Below are 19721 nucleotides of genomic sequence, written 5' to 3' on the forward strand. Positions count from 1 at the left end.
TATTTTCACTATTTGATGTACAAAGCAGTATGTTTACCTTAAAATGCATTTTCCAGGTATTTTAATTCTTCTCCATATGTAAATGTTTGAATGTCAATAGTATTATATATTCATGATTAATTGCTCTTTCTTTCAGAACTGCGAAAGTTGACGGAGGAAAAGGCTGACTGGAGAGGACAACATTAAGCACCATGTTTCTGGGCCATTCTGTTAATGGACACAACATGCCATCACTGCAGTATTGTCATCAGCATTGTTTTAAATATTATGTATGTATTATTATTGGCGAAAGATCATGTTTTCTTTTTAAATTAATAAAGTCAATAGACCAACCATGTTTCATGTTTTTGGTAATGGGCAATCCTACACATGTCATTCAGATGCAATGGTGTGTCATTTTAACCACAATAAGGCTAGCCTGGTTCCAGACGACTCTGCCATTGAAAAAAAAAAGTGCTCTCAGCAGATTAGTATTTATATATTTAAAATCTATTCAGTGATATTAGTCTGGCCATGCCAAAACAATAAGGCTATATTGAAAATGTTGTATGACACCTTAACCAGAGTGTAAAAATGTTTTTCCATTACAAAGTAATGCCAGTAGGGCAACTGCAGGAGTCTGTACCTAGCATACCTGTCTTTTTGTGTTGTAGGAAACCAGTGTTCCTCAAGGAAACCTATACAAACACAGGGAGGGAGAACAGGCAAACTACACAGAAAGGCCCCATGCTGGGGTCATCACCTCACTGTGAGAGTGATGTGGGTTTACACTTATAACGTATTCATAAAGCATCCTGACATATTCATCACTAACAGCAATGCTTAATTCATTCCTGTTGAAAATGTAGTTTTTGTTTTTTTTAATATCTTGCACAGTAAAGTTCTGTTAAAGCTGCACTCGGTTAACCCCCAACCTGCCTGAAACGGCAGTCTCCGGCTCTGTAGGAACCCACTATAGCTTTGCCAGGGGAGATATTGCACTTAAAGGAATAGTTAACCCAAAAAAATGATTTTCTATCAATCACACACCCCATGAAGCATTGAATTCATGGAGATTGTTTGTTTTTGACACAATTTGGTGACTGTGTGTATTTCCGGTAGGAGACTCAAAAGAGTCTACTTTGAGTCTCCTACCGGATACATTAGCATCTTTCCGCTGTAATCAAATTATTGGCTTTGGAATGCGACACAAACTATGAATTCAGTGCTCATGTGGTGTGTAATTGATAGAAAATAAGTCATTATTTGGATGAACTCCTTTAAGACCTTCAGGCTGTACCTGTCAACCAGGTGTCCTACTGTACCTGACACCAGGTACATAGGATCTTATTCCTAGAGTAGGGAGACGACCTCCAAATAGTTTATATAATTAGCATACTCTACTCCATACCATACAGATTGGTTAAAATGTTTTATTCATTAATATAAGTTATGTATTGCAGGAGTGTACACAGGATTTCACAGTGCAGTCTTTTCATCCTGGTGGTGGCAGCATATACAGTAGATCAGCTGTTTACACATTGCTGTACTAGACCAGTGGTTCTCAAAGTGGGGTCCAGGGACCCTGAGGGGATTCCAGGGGGTCCCCAGCTAAATGAGCTAATATAGCATCATGCATCACATTCAGTTCAACCACTTTAACCCTATTTTAAACTAGCTATTTTCGAAAACTTTGGGAAAATATTGAATAATTGTGGGAAAAGTTGGAATGTGTTTGCAATTTTTAACACAACATAAAATTATCTTCTCTTTAGGGGGCACTGGCACAAAATATTTTCAGATCCATGGACATATATATCCATTTGGGGAAAATGTTTGAGAATCACTGATACAGATCAATAAGCAGTGGTGTAAAGTAACTAAGTACATTTACTCAAGCACTGTACTTTTTAAGGTATTTTTTACTTTACTGGAGTATTTCCATTTTTTTTTTACTTGACTACATCTCAGAGGCAAATATGGTACTTTTACTCCACTACAATTATTTGAAAACTTTAGTTACCAGTTTCTTTTGATTGTTATTACAGCAATTACAAAACATACATTACCCACTTCACCATTTGAAAATAGATAGAGAATGCCATTTTCAAAAGTTATTTTTAATACACTTTATACATTTGAAAACATTGATATCTGATATGGGACATTCTGCATAATGAGTATACTTTCTACTTTTGGTACTTTAAGTACATTTTGATAACAATACTTTTGTACTTTTACTCAAGTAAATTTGGAATACCGTACTTTTACTTGTAACAGAGTATTTCTACATTGCAGTATTAATAAAGCAGACCACTGTCAATGAGCTGCTGACACTCTGCTACACACACACACACACACACACACATGCTGTGTGGATTTCCCACTGACTTCCTTTCCTACCGGAAGTGTGTCTGAGCCGGGTAGCATTCTGCACGCAGCACGTTTCTCTCCTTGTGGTCGCACTAATTCGCCAAACTGGATTATAAAACAGCCCAAATTGTACCGACACAGCACGAGACCATTGTAACAAGGACTTAGGTGAGTTCGTGGGAAATGTCGCACTTTTATTTAGCATGTTTTACCGTTCCATGCGAAGTCATTTTTTTGCCGCTAGCAAGCCAGCCACGCGAGCATTAGCATCGTTAGCATAGCGTTAGCATAGGAAGAACGCCGCGCCATATTATTAGTGTCGCATGTGTGTCGTCGGTTGTATAAGGAGAAAACGTTCTGTTAACTGTTAACCGGTTGTGTACACTTGCTGTTGATGTGATGTTCCGATAGAGGGACCGTTTGAAACCATGCAGCCAATGTCTTAGATAAGCAGCTGTCACACGGCTAAAGTGGCTAACGTCGTTAGCTCAGTCCTGAATAAAGATACCAGGATGAGTTAGAGACGTCATAATTCTAAAGTCTGAAACAGCGCCATCTAGTGGATGTGCTCGAACGGGTTAAACCCATAGAGTTCAAAATAAGGTTGAACCTTAAACCCAGTGGTGGAAGAAGTACTTTTTTTGCTTAAGTAAAAGTATCAATACTGCAATGTAGAAATACTGTTACAAGTGAAAGTCCGGAATTAAAAACGTACTTGAGTAAAAGTACAAAAGCAATAAGCATTGGTATCAAAATGTACTTAAAGCACCAAAAGTAGAAAGTACTCATTATGCAGAATGTCCCATTTCACAAGTTTTGAAATGTAAAGAAATCTTTTAAAAGTCCACAATGCACATTGTGAGCTTGTAGATCGGCGATTTTCAAATGGCCGAAGTGAAGTGAAGTGGTTAATGTATGTTTTGCAATAATATCAAAATCTATAAAGTAACTAGTTTTCAAATAATTGTAGTGGCGTAAAAGTACAATATTGACCTCTGAGAGATAATGGAGTAAAAGTACAGAAAATTGGAAACTCAGGTAAAGTAAAAAATAGTACAAGTACAATACTTGAGTAAATGTACTTAGTTTCTTTACATCACTGGTTAAACCACGCAGCTTTTCTTTTGATAAAAATGCATTCGAGTTTTGTTAGTTTGAAAAACATGTCATTGTTGTCGAGCAACAGACACATTGAGGAGGTGCGTGCAGCATGACAGGCTACACACACACACACACACACACACACACACACACACACACACACACACACACACACACACACACACACACACACACACACACACACTTCTGATAGTTTGTTACGTCACTGGCTCATCCTTGATATATGTTGCCAGCGCTATGTCAGCTTGAACCACACAGTTCTCTTGTACAGTGGTTCTCAACTCTTTTAATTTAAAGGACCCCCAGTTTGATATGCCTTAGATTTATCACAATAAAAAGATCACTTGCATAGAACAATCCACGTCAATGCCATATCAACTTTTAAATTAGCCTATACATTTATACAGTATCTTATCTTACTATATGCACCACTCCATAGGTCACTGATCAAACACATTGCATTATCTTATAAATATGGAATCAAGGTTGACTGTTTCACGGTTACATTATAAACATAAAAACATTTGAGTACATGTGGATGGAGGAATGCAGATAGTACTCAAATAGTAAATATGAATTACTAATTGGAGTCCAGTTAAAAAATGTTTTCTCAAAACCTTAACATACGGCAGCCATTTAGAATGTGCATTATTTGGGGGTCATTTAGTGTTTCTTTGAGGACTCGGCGGGCCGGATTGAGATGGTCAAAGGGCCAGGTCTGGAGACCCTTCTCACACCCCAGGACTGGGGGTCCCAAGTTTTTCACCTGGGAATTAGAAATATAATACAACTTTATTAATTGATCGTGGGCAAGCATTTGCATTTAGTCTCGTCTCAAGTTATTTGAGACATATGGTTGGCCTCAATTCAATAGGTCAAGTCTATTATCATAATATATTGTAGGCATATAAAATGCTCATCATTTTGAGCTGAAATGAGTTGAACAAATTGACATTAGTTGAACAGTTTAGAGTTCTCATTTAAAGCATTTAAAGCAGGAACGTATAAGCATATTGCCTTCAGTAAATGGCTGCATTACCATTCCATTACGTACCGTCTGTCATCACCAGAAAAGTGACCACCGAAAAATAATTTCAGACATGAACATCACACACATGATTATTTGGAATGATTAAATCAAAATCTGCCTTTCTCCTTCGGAAACTGTCACATGTTGTCAACTTGTCATTGCTCCTTCTCTGCAGATTGACAACTTCCATCGGCAATGTCGCGTTTCTTTGCCACCGGGTCTGACAGCGAGTCAGAGGAGTCCTCATCTGCGGATGAGATCACCCCTAAAGCACCCGGAACTACTTACAAGCAGTAAGCACCAGACAGTTTTCCACAGCACATCTTCACAATACATTCTTTATTTTGTATTAACATAATTGTATTCCATAGGTCGCTGCTGCTTAGTGACGATGAAGAGGACACAAAGAGGGTCGTACGCAGCGCCAAAGATAAAAGGTAAGTGTTACTGTTTGGAGAAACCCAAGCGACGGTTACTGTGCATCAAAGTAGATCCCAACATTTTTCATTACACGAGCCCCAGTGGAGCAGGTGTATTGTAGTTTGCAAGGTCAAAGTTTAGCCCTATGCTCATACATTTACATTGTTCGTGTTTAGAATGACTGTAGGTGTAGCATCTCTGAGTGCCTTTCTTGCTTCAGCTCTTTTTGAGTCAAACTACCTTATTTAATCATCTCAGGTTTGAGGAGCTCACCAACACCATCAAGACCATCCGCAACGCCATGAAGATCCGGGACATGGCCAAATGTTTGGAGGAGTTTGAGTCGCTATGTCGAGCCTTCCTCAAAAGCAAGACGATAGTGGACAAAGAGGGGGTTCCCCCCTTCTATATCCGTCTTCTGGCCGACTTGGAAGACTATCTCAACCAGGTTAGAATGTTAGATTGCACCACATCATTACAGGGTTTCCCTCAGCACCTTTTATAGTCAAGGTGATCACTACAGTATGTCAAAGTAGATCCCAAGTGTCTTGGGACAGTTGATGCTTTATTTATGGCCTTCAAAACAAGACTGTGTTTACACAGTATGTTTGAGTAATAACATAATGATATTTTGTACAATTTATTATTAGTGTGTTGTAAACAGAAATGCAAGAAAGTGGCCTAATAAAAATGCACCCCATTAAGAAATAAATAAAAAAGTACTTGCACTGCAGATTTTGAATTAGGCTGAATTAGTTGTAATACTATTGAAGCTCCATGAATGTTGTTATAAAGTGTAACTACTGAATCACAAACACTATCAAATTGACATTTTGTTGTATAATTTCTCTCTTCCAGATTTGGGAGGACAAAGAAGGAAAGAAAAAGATGAACAAGAACAACGCCAAAGCGCTCAGCACGCTCCGCCAGAAGATCCGCAAGTACAACAGAGACTATGAGACGGAGATTGCTTCTTACAAGGAGGTACTGCACAGCTTATTTAACCTAATTGACCCTTACAGGGCCTTTTTAGTTAAATGTGTACACTCTATACCAGCGGTTCTCAAACTATGGGTCGCGACCCAAAGTGGGGTTGCGGGAAGATGCCGTTGGGGTCGCGCACTGGCAACCCAAAAAATAAGACTTTTTTTTTTTTATCAAGAAATGTTTGAGTGATGTGGTCGCCCAAAAAAATCCCTCATAATATGGGGTCGTGGTATAAAAAGGTTTGAGAACCCCTGCTCTATACAAATAGATCAATTTAACACAGAAGATTAAACTGTGAGGGCCTTCATCACTCTTCATAACAGGGTCATACTCACTCTAGTTTCGGTGTGAATCAATAATGTCTTTACAAATTCTCCCTCTTTCTCAGAACCCACAAGAGTCTGCAGATGAGGAGGAGGAGAAGGAGCCAGAGGAGTCCGGTTAGCTTGCCTTTTTGTCTTTTTTTAAATATACAGTATATACGTGCCTAATATACATGAGAGACCTTAACCCATTGACTGCCAGAGTTAAAACACTGTCTTTATTTTCCATCTGTATTTTTCTTTCAGCAGATAAGATGATTACATTTCATAGGACATAATAATTATCACTATGCATTTGGACACCACTACAAAATGGTGTAATCTCTATGTAGTGAGTAGGGAGTGTTTTGCTCACAGCCCATGTATTGATTATTACAGAAGACATAGATAAAAGTTTGAAAAACGGTGGAGTTATCCTTTTAATGGTAAATCAATTGTGAAGTGGCTGTAATCATGGTGTAGCCTGCTGTTTAAAAAAGCATTCATACATTTGATTTTGTTTTATTTTTTCTTCAGGTTCATCTTCAGACAGTGATGATGATGATGAAAAAGCCGAATCGTTCTTGAAGAAGAAGCCTCCAGCAGAGCCCACCCCAGATGCCAGCCAGTTCCTCAAGACCGCCAAAGGCTCCGGGGTATGAGGCGCTTCATGTTGATCAGTCAAAACACATGTATACCTTTCCCTTCAACAGCCCCTGGCAACCAAGACTGTACTGTCTAACCCTCTATGTTTTCCCCTCTGTGACAGGATGAGTCATCCTCTAGTAGTGATGATGATGAAGAGTGGGGCTCGGACACCTCAGGCAGTGGCAGCGAGAGCTCCGATGACGGGGAGGGAGGGACGGCTTCCTTAGCCTTGAACTTCCTCAAGAAGTGAGTCCCTTCTATGTCTGCTTGGCAAATTAACAAACAGTAAAAAAGTACTGAGGAAACATTGCATGAGAATGCTAGCCTGCCTCCCGCCCCTGAATAATCCAGTATGAACCAATCATCAAAGAGTCCCACTTTGGCCACGCCCCCATCTCAGAAAACTGCTGCACTGAGAGGGCTTTCAGACTGAATAATGGAGTGAAACGAAATGAAAATCAGAGAATGCAAGAGCAGGAGATAAATCCATTGAATGAGTCTTAATTGTATTGCCAAGTTAGTTTTTTAACCACATTAACCCTGGCATCCCTATTTGGGCACATTTTCAAATTGTTTCTCTCCTTTTTTCTTTTTCTTTACTAAAATAGCTGCAAGCTCATAACGCATTGTGAATTTGTAGATCGGCTATTTTCGCTATTTGTCAAATGGCTCAATTAAGTGTTAAATTAAGTCAGCCTGGATTGCATTCATATCCTCTACTCTCCATCCTCCATGACCCAGGAGGGCAAGAATTAGGCCTGCATGAGTATGGCTAAAATGATAATCCTGAGTATTTTTGCTTAATATTGTAATCATGATTATTAATCACAATTACTGGTGATTGTGGCTTTTGGTGGAAAAGGATGTTCGCATCACTTTCTTAATGCCTTTGTTGCTCATTGTGGTTATTGGTGTCAAATCTTTGGTCAAGTTGTATGTAATGACCTCTGTTAGCCCGATGGATGGAGATGGGTTGTTACTGCCAAGTTTCACAATTTCATAACTGAAACGTAAAGTCATGATTTAATGTCATTTTTCACTTAATTGTGCAGCACTAGTGAGAAGTCTGAGAAGAAGAAAGAAGTGAGGAAGAAGAACAAGAAGAAGGAGAGGCTGGAGGAGGAGGCTGAGGAGGAGGGACCAGAGGGAGAGGGAGAAGGAGGCTGGGAGCAGGTGAAAGGAGGTGTTCCCCTGGTCAAGGTGAGGAGGACATGTCCGTAAAACAACCGGTTGACTCATGTATCCACGACAATTTATAATTTAGGCATTTAGAACGTCCATGTGTCTGTGTTAATGATCTGTTACTAGGGATGTGCCGATGTGATACCGATATATAGTAATATACAGGGTCCCCACGGTCATGAAATTCCTGGAAATATTTTGAAATTAAAAAAATAATAATCCAGTACTGGAAAAGTTTTGGAATTGATCAAACTTCATCAAAGGTCCTGGAATTTATCAAGGGTCCTGGAAAAATATTTGGCTATGCATTGTTTTTGGCTATTGATTTCTTTTAATACAAAACCTTTTCATAAACATGTATAACATTACACGAAATATGTAACATAAGTAGTTTTTCGCCGAACAGGCTGTGTAACACCCCATCCGCACTGCCAGCGATGCGACGTGACGCGAGCGGGCGATGAAATCTCATTAAAATACATGTTTTTGAATGAGACCGTCCTGACCTACCGCAAGTGACAATGAACCGTGCAACGACGTCGTCCACCCCTCCTATTTTTGCTCGCAGGCTCTATTTCAGCGAGGTTTCGCGGCTGTGCCCACCCCCAAACACTTTTTATTGTTTTTTATTTATTTATTTTGCTACACTGCCTATCTTTGGGCATTGTACATAGGAGTAAGAGACACATTATTGCGCTGAATGATTGTTATATAGGCCTGGAAATTGGGCTAAATATTCTGGAAAAGTTTTGGAAAAGTTTTGGAAATTCATTGCTAAAAATGTGTGGGGACCCTGAATAACATTGCTGTTATGGTCGATAGCAGATATTTACAGATGCTGATTTTTATCTGTCTAAAAGCAAGTTAAAATTGTGCTCATTCTGAAGAGCATGTAAACGATGAATCTGACTTAAACACTTTATTCCAACACTAGGGATCCATCCACAAGTTATAATAAAACATAATATCGTCTAAAACAAATATATTATTTTAATCTCGGTTCGATACCAATATCGCCTTTTTAAGGCTGATATAGTCAACACCGATGACCGATATATCGTGCATCCCTATCTGTTGCTGAAAGTGACTAGGCGTTGGTTAATCGTAACATACATGCATTTTCAGATCGGCATCATTTCAGAAATCCAGATTGACTCTTTGCCCTGGAATAATGGTGTAATGTTACTCTACAATAAGAATCACATCGACAAATGTTACTTGTTTATTATCATCTTTATTATCATCTTCCACCCTACAGGAGAAGCCCAAGATGTTTGCTAAGGGCACAGAGATCAACACAGTAGTTGTGGTGAAGAAGCTGAATGAGATCCTACAAGCCAGAGGCAAGAAGGGCACAGACAGGTAACGAGCACGAATACAGCTACACTAAGCACAAGTATGGCTGCAAAATTTAAAATAAATCTAGGTTCTTGGAGCAAGATGTGTTCCAAATGGTATCTGACGCAAAGTGTTTTTGTGATACTCTGTAGAATTCCTTGCTTGAACCATTCAGAGTATACCTTTTAATAATACACTTTTTTTTAGAACAAATGCTAAGCATTAGCACACCTTTTCTCTCCCTCAAACCCATAATTGTCTGGTGAAAAAGATGTGCGGTCCTCAATTGTATGGTGCAAGTGTGTCAATGATTGAACATCCTCAGCAGAAGGACAATACAAATAATGGTCCATGTAATCTTCATCTTTTCACTTTGTTCTTCAACTTACTTTTCCCCATTTTTCTTCTCCATTGCCCCCCCCTCCTCCTCCTCTGGCAGAGCTGCCCAGATTGAACTGTTCCATGCCCTGGCAGCCATCTCCAATGAGCACAACCTGGGCGAGGGCATCCTGGTCAAGATCAAGTTCAACATTGTCGCCTCCCTTTATGACTACAACCCCAACCTAGCTGCCTTCATGAAGGTAGGACATGCTGGCATTTAGTAAATTAAACATTCTTACACAGGTGTTCATATAAGTCCTGGAATATGGAAATATTGTTCAATCACAATACACCTAATGACTGCATGTTGCAGATATTATATAGATAGTTTTATATATTATTCAGTATGTGGAGTAATCTCTCACTATGATATGGCCCAATTGATTGTCTGGTTGTATCTTGACTACAGTGTGTTCAAATAAGAAATTACAATGTAGAGATATTATGGAGTTGAGTCTGGAAAAGCATGTAGCCCTGTACATTTTCAGTACCTTACGCTAATGGCCTCCTAGCTTAAAGCTCTGTTACAAAGTACAAGACATTTTCAGCGACAACAATGAGGAGAGGTGCCCTTTGCTCAGTTTGGTAGCTCAGATATTTATATACTGTATATGTCACTCTAGCCGGACATGTGGAAGAAGTGTCTGGAGTGCATTGACGAGCTGCTGGACATCCTGTTCGCAAACAACAACATCTTCATTGGGGAGAACATCGCAGAGGATAGCGAGAACCTGGCCGCCGGTGAACAGGTAGCTCACCCTCTGTTTCATTCCTCAGTCTTCACTAAAAGTACAGTACGTAGCACTCCATAGCCTCTATGAGTTGTGACATCATTCTCTGTTTGTGTCCGTCAGCCCTTCAGGGTGCGAGGCTGTATTCTGACCCTGGTGGAGAGGATGGATGAGGAGTTCACCAAGATCATGCAGAATACTGACCCCCACTCTCAAGGTGAGGCCCCGCCACCAACGCCCAGCTATGTACACGTATACAAACAAAAACACATCCTCCTTCAGTCATCTCAACCAGAAACTTGTCATGGCCGCTGATTAGTTCCATACTAACTGATGTTTCCTCTCTCTCCCTCCCTTCCTTCCCTCCTAACTCAGAGTACGTGGACAACCTGAAGGACGAGGGCCATGTTTGTGGCATCATTGACCGCTTGCTGGACTACCTGGAGAACAAGGGAAGCACGGAGGAGGTGTGTCGCGTCTACCTGCGTCGCATCATGCACACCTACTACAAGTTTGACTACAAGGCTCACCGCCGCAGCCTCGGCCTCCAGGGGGAGACCAAGGTAACCGACACTCTTCTTAATTGAAGAGCAAATCTTTTCATTCTATTGTCTCACAAACGGAAAAGGGGAATTTGGTTCCAGTCTGACAGCATAAAACGCAAAGCAATAAAAGGGCCTTTCAGATGAATTACTGTAGGGATGCACCAAAGTTTTGGGTACTGAAATAATTTGATTTAGGAGGAAGTTTTGGTGTTCAGCCGAATGACTGAAAAAAACTAATAATTATACCGAAACAGGATGTTGAGATGACGCTAGTAGAACCTGCACACTGAGCTAAGGTAAAATAAGTCTTTATTTGCACATAATGAAGATGTTTTTTTTTCCTTAGCATGGTTTGCGGGTTCTACCTTTAAAACTGGACCACAGAGTGACCCAATAGTTTACCTGCATTAAGTCAAGTGCATCACTTTCTATGCAATATTAATATGAGGGAGGGACACTAGGGAGGGCAAGAGGAGACAGTGGTGAGAGACAAGGTCAGTAAGCGCACAACAGAGTTACAGCCATGACGGCAACGGTACAAAAATTGGGGAAATTAAGGAATAAAAACCAACGGTACAGGTTTGGTATTCGTACTTGAGGCAAGGGTTTCCTTATTTTTCTTTTCGAACCAGAATTAACCTTTTTGTGCATCACTATAGTACTGGTATAATTACAGATTGTGTCACTCCGATGACTTGTGGTAGGTCACATATTGAGCCAGGTTTCTCTGCACACACCCACCCATTTCAGTCGGAGCAGGACCAGGAGGAGAGCGAGGGCGAGGACAGCGCTGTGATCATGGACAAACTCTGCAAGTTCATCTACTCCAAGGATCGCACAGACCGCATTAGAACGTGCGCCATTCTCTGCCACATCTACCACCACGCCCTACACTCGCGCTGGTACCAGGCTCGTGACCTGATGCTCATGAGCCACCTGCAGGATAACATCCAGCACGCCGACCCACCTGTACAGGTAGGCAGGCAGACACCAGAACGTGTTACGAACTAGAGCTGGTCAATTAGCCAAAAATATATCGAAACCAGGTTTTTCTTATCCATTGGTTTTGTATTTTTTATTGTTATAATCGATCATTAATTATATTCGAGGCAATTTGAAATAATCGTGATACTGATTAGAATTTCATAAGTTACATAGAAATCGGGTACAATTAGGGACACGTGTGTAGCTGCAAACATAAAACTGTATTTTCAAATTAGAATGTCTGCAGCTTGTTTGTTAATTTCTTCTCTCTCTCTCTCATCCAGATCCTGTATAACAGAACCATGGTGCAACTGGGCATCTGCGCCTTCCGTCAAGGCATGATCAAGGACGCCCACAATGCCTTGCTGGACATCCAGTCATCAGGTCGCGCCAAGGAGCTTCTGGGCCAGGGCCTGCTGATGAGGAACATGCAGGAGAGGAACGCCGAGCAGGAGAAGATCGAGAAGAGGAGACAGGTATGGTCTTCGACACAAGGCTTCTGACTTTGTGTTGCAAACAGTAACTGTGTGGGTCCTATATTACAATTACAGTTCATGCATTTAGCAGACGCTGCCTGCTAAAGTGCAATATCATAAGTACTTGAACACTGCATGCATGTTTAGCTAAGTATAACCCAGTAGCAGAAGCCATAATGTGACTGTGTCTGTCCCCATTAGGTGCCATTCCACATGCACATTAACCTGGAGCTGCTGGAGTGTGTGTACCTGGTTTCAGCCATGCTGCTGGAAATCCCCTACATGGCTGCCCATGAGTTTGATGCCCGCCGTAGGATGATCAGCAAACAGTTCCACCACCAGCTGAGGGTGGGAGAGAGGCAGCCACTGCTGGGTACACCAATGCACCACACTGCAACTTCTTATTATCCACTTAAACTCTATATGTTTAGTTGACCGAGTCCCCCAGGGATCTATACTAGGGTCTATACTTTTCCCCCCTCTACACCAAATATATTCGCTGAAAATACAGATCTACAGATTCATCACGCGGCGCATTGTGAGCATGTTGTTATAGCTATTTCTGCCGAATATTTACCCCAGAAAAGGGACGCGGGGGCTCATGTTTTTAAAATGCACCTTGCGTCTTCATATGCCAAGTTGGCACATGGTTTGATGACCTAAGTTTGTGAGATGGTAGAGGAATCTAATATTTGGAACACTTCTGTGCTACTCAGCATTATTGGAAAACAGTACCCAAGAGCCATTTTGTTTGGAACAGTTATTTTCAGGTCCAACTTTTAAGTCTGCCATAAAGCATGGACTGCAGTACCAGTACACGGTTGAACCGAACGTTGTGTGTCTCCCCCAGGACCACCTGAGAGCATGAGGGAGCATGTGGTGGCAGCCAGTAAGGCCATGAAGATGGGCGACTGGCGCACCTGCCATTCTTTCATCATCAATGAAAAGATGAACAGCAAGGTTTGGGACCTGTTCCCAGAGACGTCGCGAGTACGCGAGATGCTCGTCAGGTGAGCGTGCACCTCCTGTATCACACTTTCACAGATCATTTAATCACAATGCTCGTTGCCATTTCCCTCATGCAGTTTATGAACGAAGCCACAATGCGGTGTTCAGTGGTGAAGCCACAATATACAGGCTGGCTGCTTGTGTGCATGGTCTCCTGTAGTGGTCGTCTACACCTCATTTGGCCAAATGGAAATGGCAATCTTTGTATACAGTACAGTAGAGTACAAAACTGCTTCACTAGAACAATGTTGGTGTAGCTAAGAGATTAACTGAAATAGATATTTTGACATGCATCAATTAGAACTACAATCCAACTTCTAACATTTGTGGTTGTGCAGACTGGTCAAGCTACATTCATTTATGGCCGGAGGAGGTTGTGTTTTGTGATATCATACATGGGACATACAGACAGACAATGAAGACAAACTGTTCACACACTCCTTATAAATGTTACTTTCAGTAGCGTGCTTGCTAGCAAATACTCAAAATTAAGTACATTTTAAGCATCATCTTGAATTTGTTTCCTTCTGTAGGAAGATCCAAGAGGAATCACTGAGGACCTACCTGTTCACATACAGCAGTGTATACGACTCCATCAGGTGAGCACTCTTCCCAGAGAAGTGCTTACGGGGCAAGTCTGTCAGTGGTTAAGACTCTCGGGCAGAGAACATGCACACTTTCTGTTATGGTATCATCTTTATTTAGAGGCAGTAAAAAAATATATTTCAAGCCACTAGTGATGAGCGGGTCGACCCGGGACCCGCGGGTCAACCCGCGGCGCGGGTGGGTCGAGTCAGGATTTCAGAGGAAATTATGCGGGCTGCGCGGGTGAGCGGGTCAGCCGCTCTCACGCGCAAAAAATAAATAAAAATCGCATGCTCTTGTTTTGTCTTTATTCCTAATAAGAATAAGAATAATAACAATAAAACAGTTTGAATACGCTTGGGGTGTATACTTTAAGATTATTTTCCTTCATGATTTTACCAATTTTTTTTTTTTTTTTACCGCGGGTCGCGGGGCGGGTTGAGCCATAGATTTATAAATGGGTTCACGGGGCGGGTTGAGGCGGGTTGGGTTCCGTGGCGGGGCGGGGCGGGTCATGAAAAAACCCGACCCGCACATCACTACAAGCCACTGAAGCCTTCATCACCCATAAAACACAGAATCTAGCCAGGTGGCATATGCAGTATACTGTATACCAGTCAACAGATCTGTACATGTCACACCGTCATTGGATGATACTTCACCTTTGTATCTTCAGTATACAGACGAAAGATACAATACAAACTATATACAAAATAAACATCCATCATATCCATATTTTATTAGTAGGTAATACATCAACATTTTTAGGTTTACAGTGAGTTATGTCTTGAATGTTCTATATTCTATCTAAAAGATGTGAAATAATTGTATTTATTTCTGTTCCCCAGCATGGGGACTCTATCAGAGATGTTTGAACTGGAGTTGCCCATGGTCCACAGCATCATCAGCAAGATGATCATTAATGAGGAGCTCATGGTAAACCACATTATTTTTCTTTTCTCTACCACTGCACTGAATGTTTTAATGTATGTAACATACATGCACACAATATGGATGAGGAGAATGTACATGTGACATGATACTATTTATCTCCGGTGCTGTTATTGAGACTGTTGGTTCAAATAAAGCATTGACACCCGCGTGTGTATGTGATGGTTGCCCACAGGCGTCCCTTGACCAGCCCACCCAGACAGTGGTGATGCACCGCACAGAGCCCACCTCTCTGCAGAACATGGCACTGCAATTGGCTGAGAAGCTAGGCGGCCTGGTTGAGAACAATGAGCGCGTCTTTGACCTTAAGCAGGGAGTGTATGGCGGCTATTTCAACAGAGGTAAGTCCAGAACAATGGTTAAGTAGGTAACCACGGTTGATGCCTCCCTCCGCCTGCCGCGGAGGGATATATCATGAGTGATCTCAATTTAGCGCTAATCTGTGAAGGAGTGGCAGAGCAGTAAATCTAGTACTATGTAGATGTCATCTTTTCTGTGTGTGACAAATTGTGAGGTAATGATAATTAAATGTGTTATGTTTTCTGCATGAATGTTAATGTCAAGTGTGGTGGGTGTGTGTTTAAACTTGTTCTTGCGGTTTTCAGAGCAGAGAGGTGGTTACCAACAGAAGCAAGGTGGTTACCAAGGTGGCTACCAACGAGGAGGTGCTTATGAACTAAAAGCCTATCACAAATTCTCTAACTGCTCTTGTACTTTGTATAATCACAGTCTAAGGTATCCGTGGTATGAGCAGCATATCCCAAACACATCTACTCTTGCTCAAATGCTAAATAAGACATTTCTACTCCGTCGCCTCCAGCTTCTTCATTGGCCAAGAGTCAAGACTGCGAAGATATTTGAAATATGTAAAATGTAACTGATTACATAGAAATATTAATGGCCCCATCTACTTTTAAGAAGACATGTTTAGATCGCTGGTTCTCAATGTGGGATTCTGGGGTCCTTGAGGGCGTTCTAGGGGGTCCCCAGATAAATTATTGATTGTTATAGGACCCAAATGGACCCTTATGTGTCTGTAACTAGTGCATAATGGTCCTGTACTGGTCTGTTTGCTTCCATTTGTACAAATAATACCTAATGCATATCAAACTGGGGTCCTTGAAATTAGAAATGTTGAAAATCACTTGTTTATACGGTGCTGATGGTTGACCCTTTGTCTTTCAGATCAGAAAGGTGGTTACCAGAACAAACAAGGTGGCTTTCAGAGAGGTAAGTGTGGCCACCCGGGCCTTTCACCTAGAACACTTAGGAAATGTTTTTAGCATGTTGTCTGATCACATCGTACACTCTCCAGCCAGTCTAGACTTGTATCCACAGCGGAGACAACATTGTGTTTTTGATGCTGGTTGTTACTGTAAGATTGCTATTGATGGCGATGAATTGATAGCTGACTATGGAGATGATTGAATGAGTTACGTTGTGTGCATAAATGTTAAGCGTGGCGGTAAGGTGTTTAAACTGTTCTCGCTGTGCGGTTTTCAGAAGGGAGAGGTGGTTACCAGAACCGAGGTGGTTTCCAACGAGGTGCTTATGAACAAATTAATTCCTTCATTCACCACTTAACATTGTTTTGTTCTTTTCTAATAGATGTCTTCAATTGTTCTGTTTTGTTACAACCATTATTGTTGAGCTGCAATCTTCCTTGTCCACCTCCCTTACTGCACCTCTTGCTCCCTCTTAAAGGATGTTTTTTTGTAAAGACAAATATATGTATACATTATGTGTTTGTTTGTATAATATATCCTGCTTCATGTTGTGGCATATTTAAACTTGCACTTCTCGTTCTCACCCCCTTGGGCATCAGACTTTAACCATCGGAAAACACTCTTTTAACTTAAGTCTTGTTCCAGTTCTCATGTAGGAGTTTTGTTTGTATGTACGTGACTTGTGTGTCTGACTTGTGTGTCTTCACTAATATTTACCTCCACCAATAACTCTTCTCCTGCACCCACAGAAGGTCAGAGAGGAGGCTACCAATCGAACAGGGGAGGCTACCAGCGAGGAGGCTACCAGGGAGGTGGCTACCAGGGAGGTGGCTACCAGGGGGGTGGCTACCAGGGCGGCTACCAGGGAGGCTACCAGCGAGATGGCTACCGAAACCAGAATCAAAGCAACTATTGAGCTGGGGAAAGTGTGCAGAACTCGATCTTGACGTTTCGTCTATAGCCCTCATTCCATAACAGTGTGTTTGAGTTACCTTGCTTGACAATACCTGTATCTCTTTTCAGTGGTAATGATGCTAAACTATTTTAACATAAAACTGAAATGCATTGAAATCACGGTCCGGTCCTCTCTGATACAACTGCATAGTGTGATATTTCACAACTGGCCACTCTTATTTGTTGAGCTGGAAATAACCTTTCTAGGTTGTTATTGCTATTGGGTTAATTTAATTTGCAGTGATACTGGAGTGAGACTGTACATTAAGGTAAAAGATCGGTCAAGCAGATTGTTTTTTTCGGGTAACCTATTCAATAAAACATTGTTCAATTATTAATATGTCTGGGTATGTTTATTTGTGTATTTTAATTTGACTTTATGTAATGTTACAATCATTATACCACGTATTCTCCCAGTGATGGGCGTCGGGCGAATTGTAAGCCTTTTGTACAATTTTCAGGGGAAATGGATTATTGAAAGTGGCCATGTGAGTTTGTAATGCGTCATGTCATAATCTAACCCGACCCCCTGTGTAGTCTATAATTGGTGGTTTTGAAACCGTTGATACATTTAAGTCTTAATGGAGTCTCAAGCTATTAACTAAGATGACCACTTCCAATAAATGAACTTCATTCAAGCTACAGCCTCAAGTCAAGTGATCTGACCTGCCCTTATTTACATTACATAATAGTTTTACAGATTTTCTTTAATATTGGGGATCCGATGGATATGCTTCTGAAGAACTTCAAGCAGCTCACCCACTTAAGAGGTACTATAAAGTAATACACAAGACGTCACTATACTGGACTCATTTCTGTTTTGATAATATGCTGGTATTATCTAAAGATTAAATAATCGAAACCTGAAGCTGATTCCCTTGGTTTGCCCTGTAGAGAAGCCAGGAGCCCTCTTTCTTCAATCCAGAAAGAATGAACACGTGACCTTCCTCGCTTCCCCTTCCCTGTGTGAGGTTGTGGAACATGGATGAGGTAACGTATATAGAGAGAAAGTGAAAGATAACTAATGATCTCTTCTTACTTTTGACTTTTTTGCCCATTGCTTGAATTTGTTTCGTAGTCTGTTAGCTCACTTTATATTGGTACCTATTAGACCAGAGATTTTCAACCTTTTTTGCGTCAAGGACCCCCAAATTGACACGTATTAGCCCAGGGACCCCCATTTGAAAAGATATGCCAGGGACTCAACCATTTTGATTACTTGGGGGTTCCAATCTACACTGTATCATCAGTGTTCATTTAACTGAGAATGTACAAATGGAACGGGTCCATTTGGTTCCATTTGTACACTCTGTTACAGACATACGGGTCAATTTGGTTCCTGATTATTAATTTGGCTGGGGACCCCCTGGAACCCCCTCAAGGACCACTGGTGGTCCGCGGACCACTGGTTGAAAACCACTGTATTAGACCACCAAAAGAGATTGTGTAAACCCACACAGTGTGTTGATTGTTACTGAAAAGAAGGGAAGGGAATCACGTGTAATTGACGGTTGTTTTCTTCTGTTTATATATCTTGACTAAATGAAAATTCTTCATTCCATTAATCTAACCAATCTTCCATCATGGAATACTGGTGGACTGTTTATTTTGTCATTGACATGATTGGTATAAAAAGGACAACTAAGGTGGTTAAGACAATGATATCTTGACATTCTAGTTTTTTATTTAGTAACAACATTATATTATACAATACCCTACTTATATGGTGACAGTAACTTCATCTGGAACATTCTCTGAATGTGTTCCATGCATTACATACCGTACATCCAATATCCCTTAACTACCAGCTAAATTCGCACCATACATAAGTATTTTAGATCGATAACAAAGTTCTGTAACTCAGGAGATGCAAGAAATGTATTGAATATTGCTCAAATGTTGCACCAGATAATTCACTTCTCAAATGTCCCTTTACTTCAAGTTACAAAACTGGCTTCTCAATGAACACTTCCTGTTTGGACATTATCATGACCTTCAGTCATGCAGAGCACTATAATCAGCCTATCCCTCATAGTCAGACCTGAATAAAATATTTTCAAATAGTTAATGTCGAGAGTATGTTTTACCCCCTGTCCGTCCGTGTGTGTGTGTGTGTGTGTGTCCGTCCGTCCGTCTGTCCGTCCGTGTGTCCGTCTGTCTGCGAGCAGCTAATCTCCGGCACCGTTAGCCCGGTCGCTCTGAAACTGTGCACACACACTCCCTGGATGCCAAGTCAGAACCTCTGCTACAAATTTTTCACATGGGCGCTACCAGGAGGCTGATTTGTGCAAAACCTATTTGCTCTTACAGATTTTATCCAAACGTCATGCAAATCAGTACATAGTATCTATATAGGTATGTGATCAACACGGATTTGTCCGATTGTCCATATTCCGTCCTCATTGGCTAAGGTTGGCTTCCAAAGTTTGCAGGATTGGTCCGTTTTCAACAAAATGCCTCAAATCATGAACGCAGCTTGCAATTTCCATGAAATTTGGG

General features: G+C 41.1%; 1 protein-coding gene across 1 annotated transcript; it reads left to right on the forward strand.

Annotated features, from left to right (window-relative positions):
• Positions 1–2381: 2381 nt before the first annotated feature.
• Positions 2382–17560, forward strand: eif3c (eukaryotic translation initiation factor 3, subunit C). Its single transcript, XM_084077468.1, has 25 exons — positions 2382–2520; positions 4680–4797; positions 4876–4941; positions 5183–5372; positions 5783–5908; positions 6300–6351; positions 6751–6869; positions 6983–7107; positions 7914–8061; positions 9302–9405; positions 9821–9962; positions 10386–10511; positions 10617–10710; positions 10869–11056; positions 11789–12013; positions 12307–12498; positions 12700–12871; positions 13349–13508; positions 14040–14105; positions 14940–15027; positions 15218–15383; positions 15648–15707; positions 16228–16272; positions 16546–16587; positions 17018–17560. Exons 2-25 carry the CDS (start codon positions 4700–4702, stop codon positions 17182–17184), a joined length of 2961 nt encoding a protein of 986 aa, XP_083933594.1. The 5' UTR covers positions 2382–2520; positions 4680–4699; the 3' UTR covers positions 17185–17560.
• The last annotated feature ends 2161 nt before the right edge of the window (positions 17561–19721 follow it).

This window comes from Gymnoscopelus microlampas, assembly GCF_963454915.1.
Source record: "Gymnoscopelus microlampas genome assembly, chromosome: 14".
NCBI lineage: Eukaryota > Metazoa > Chordata > Actinopteri > Myctophiformes > Myctophidae > Gymnoscopelus > Gymnoscopelus microlampas.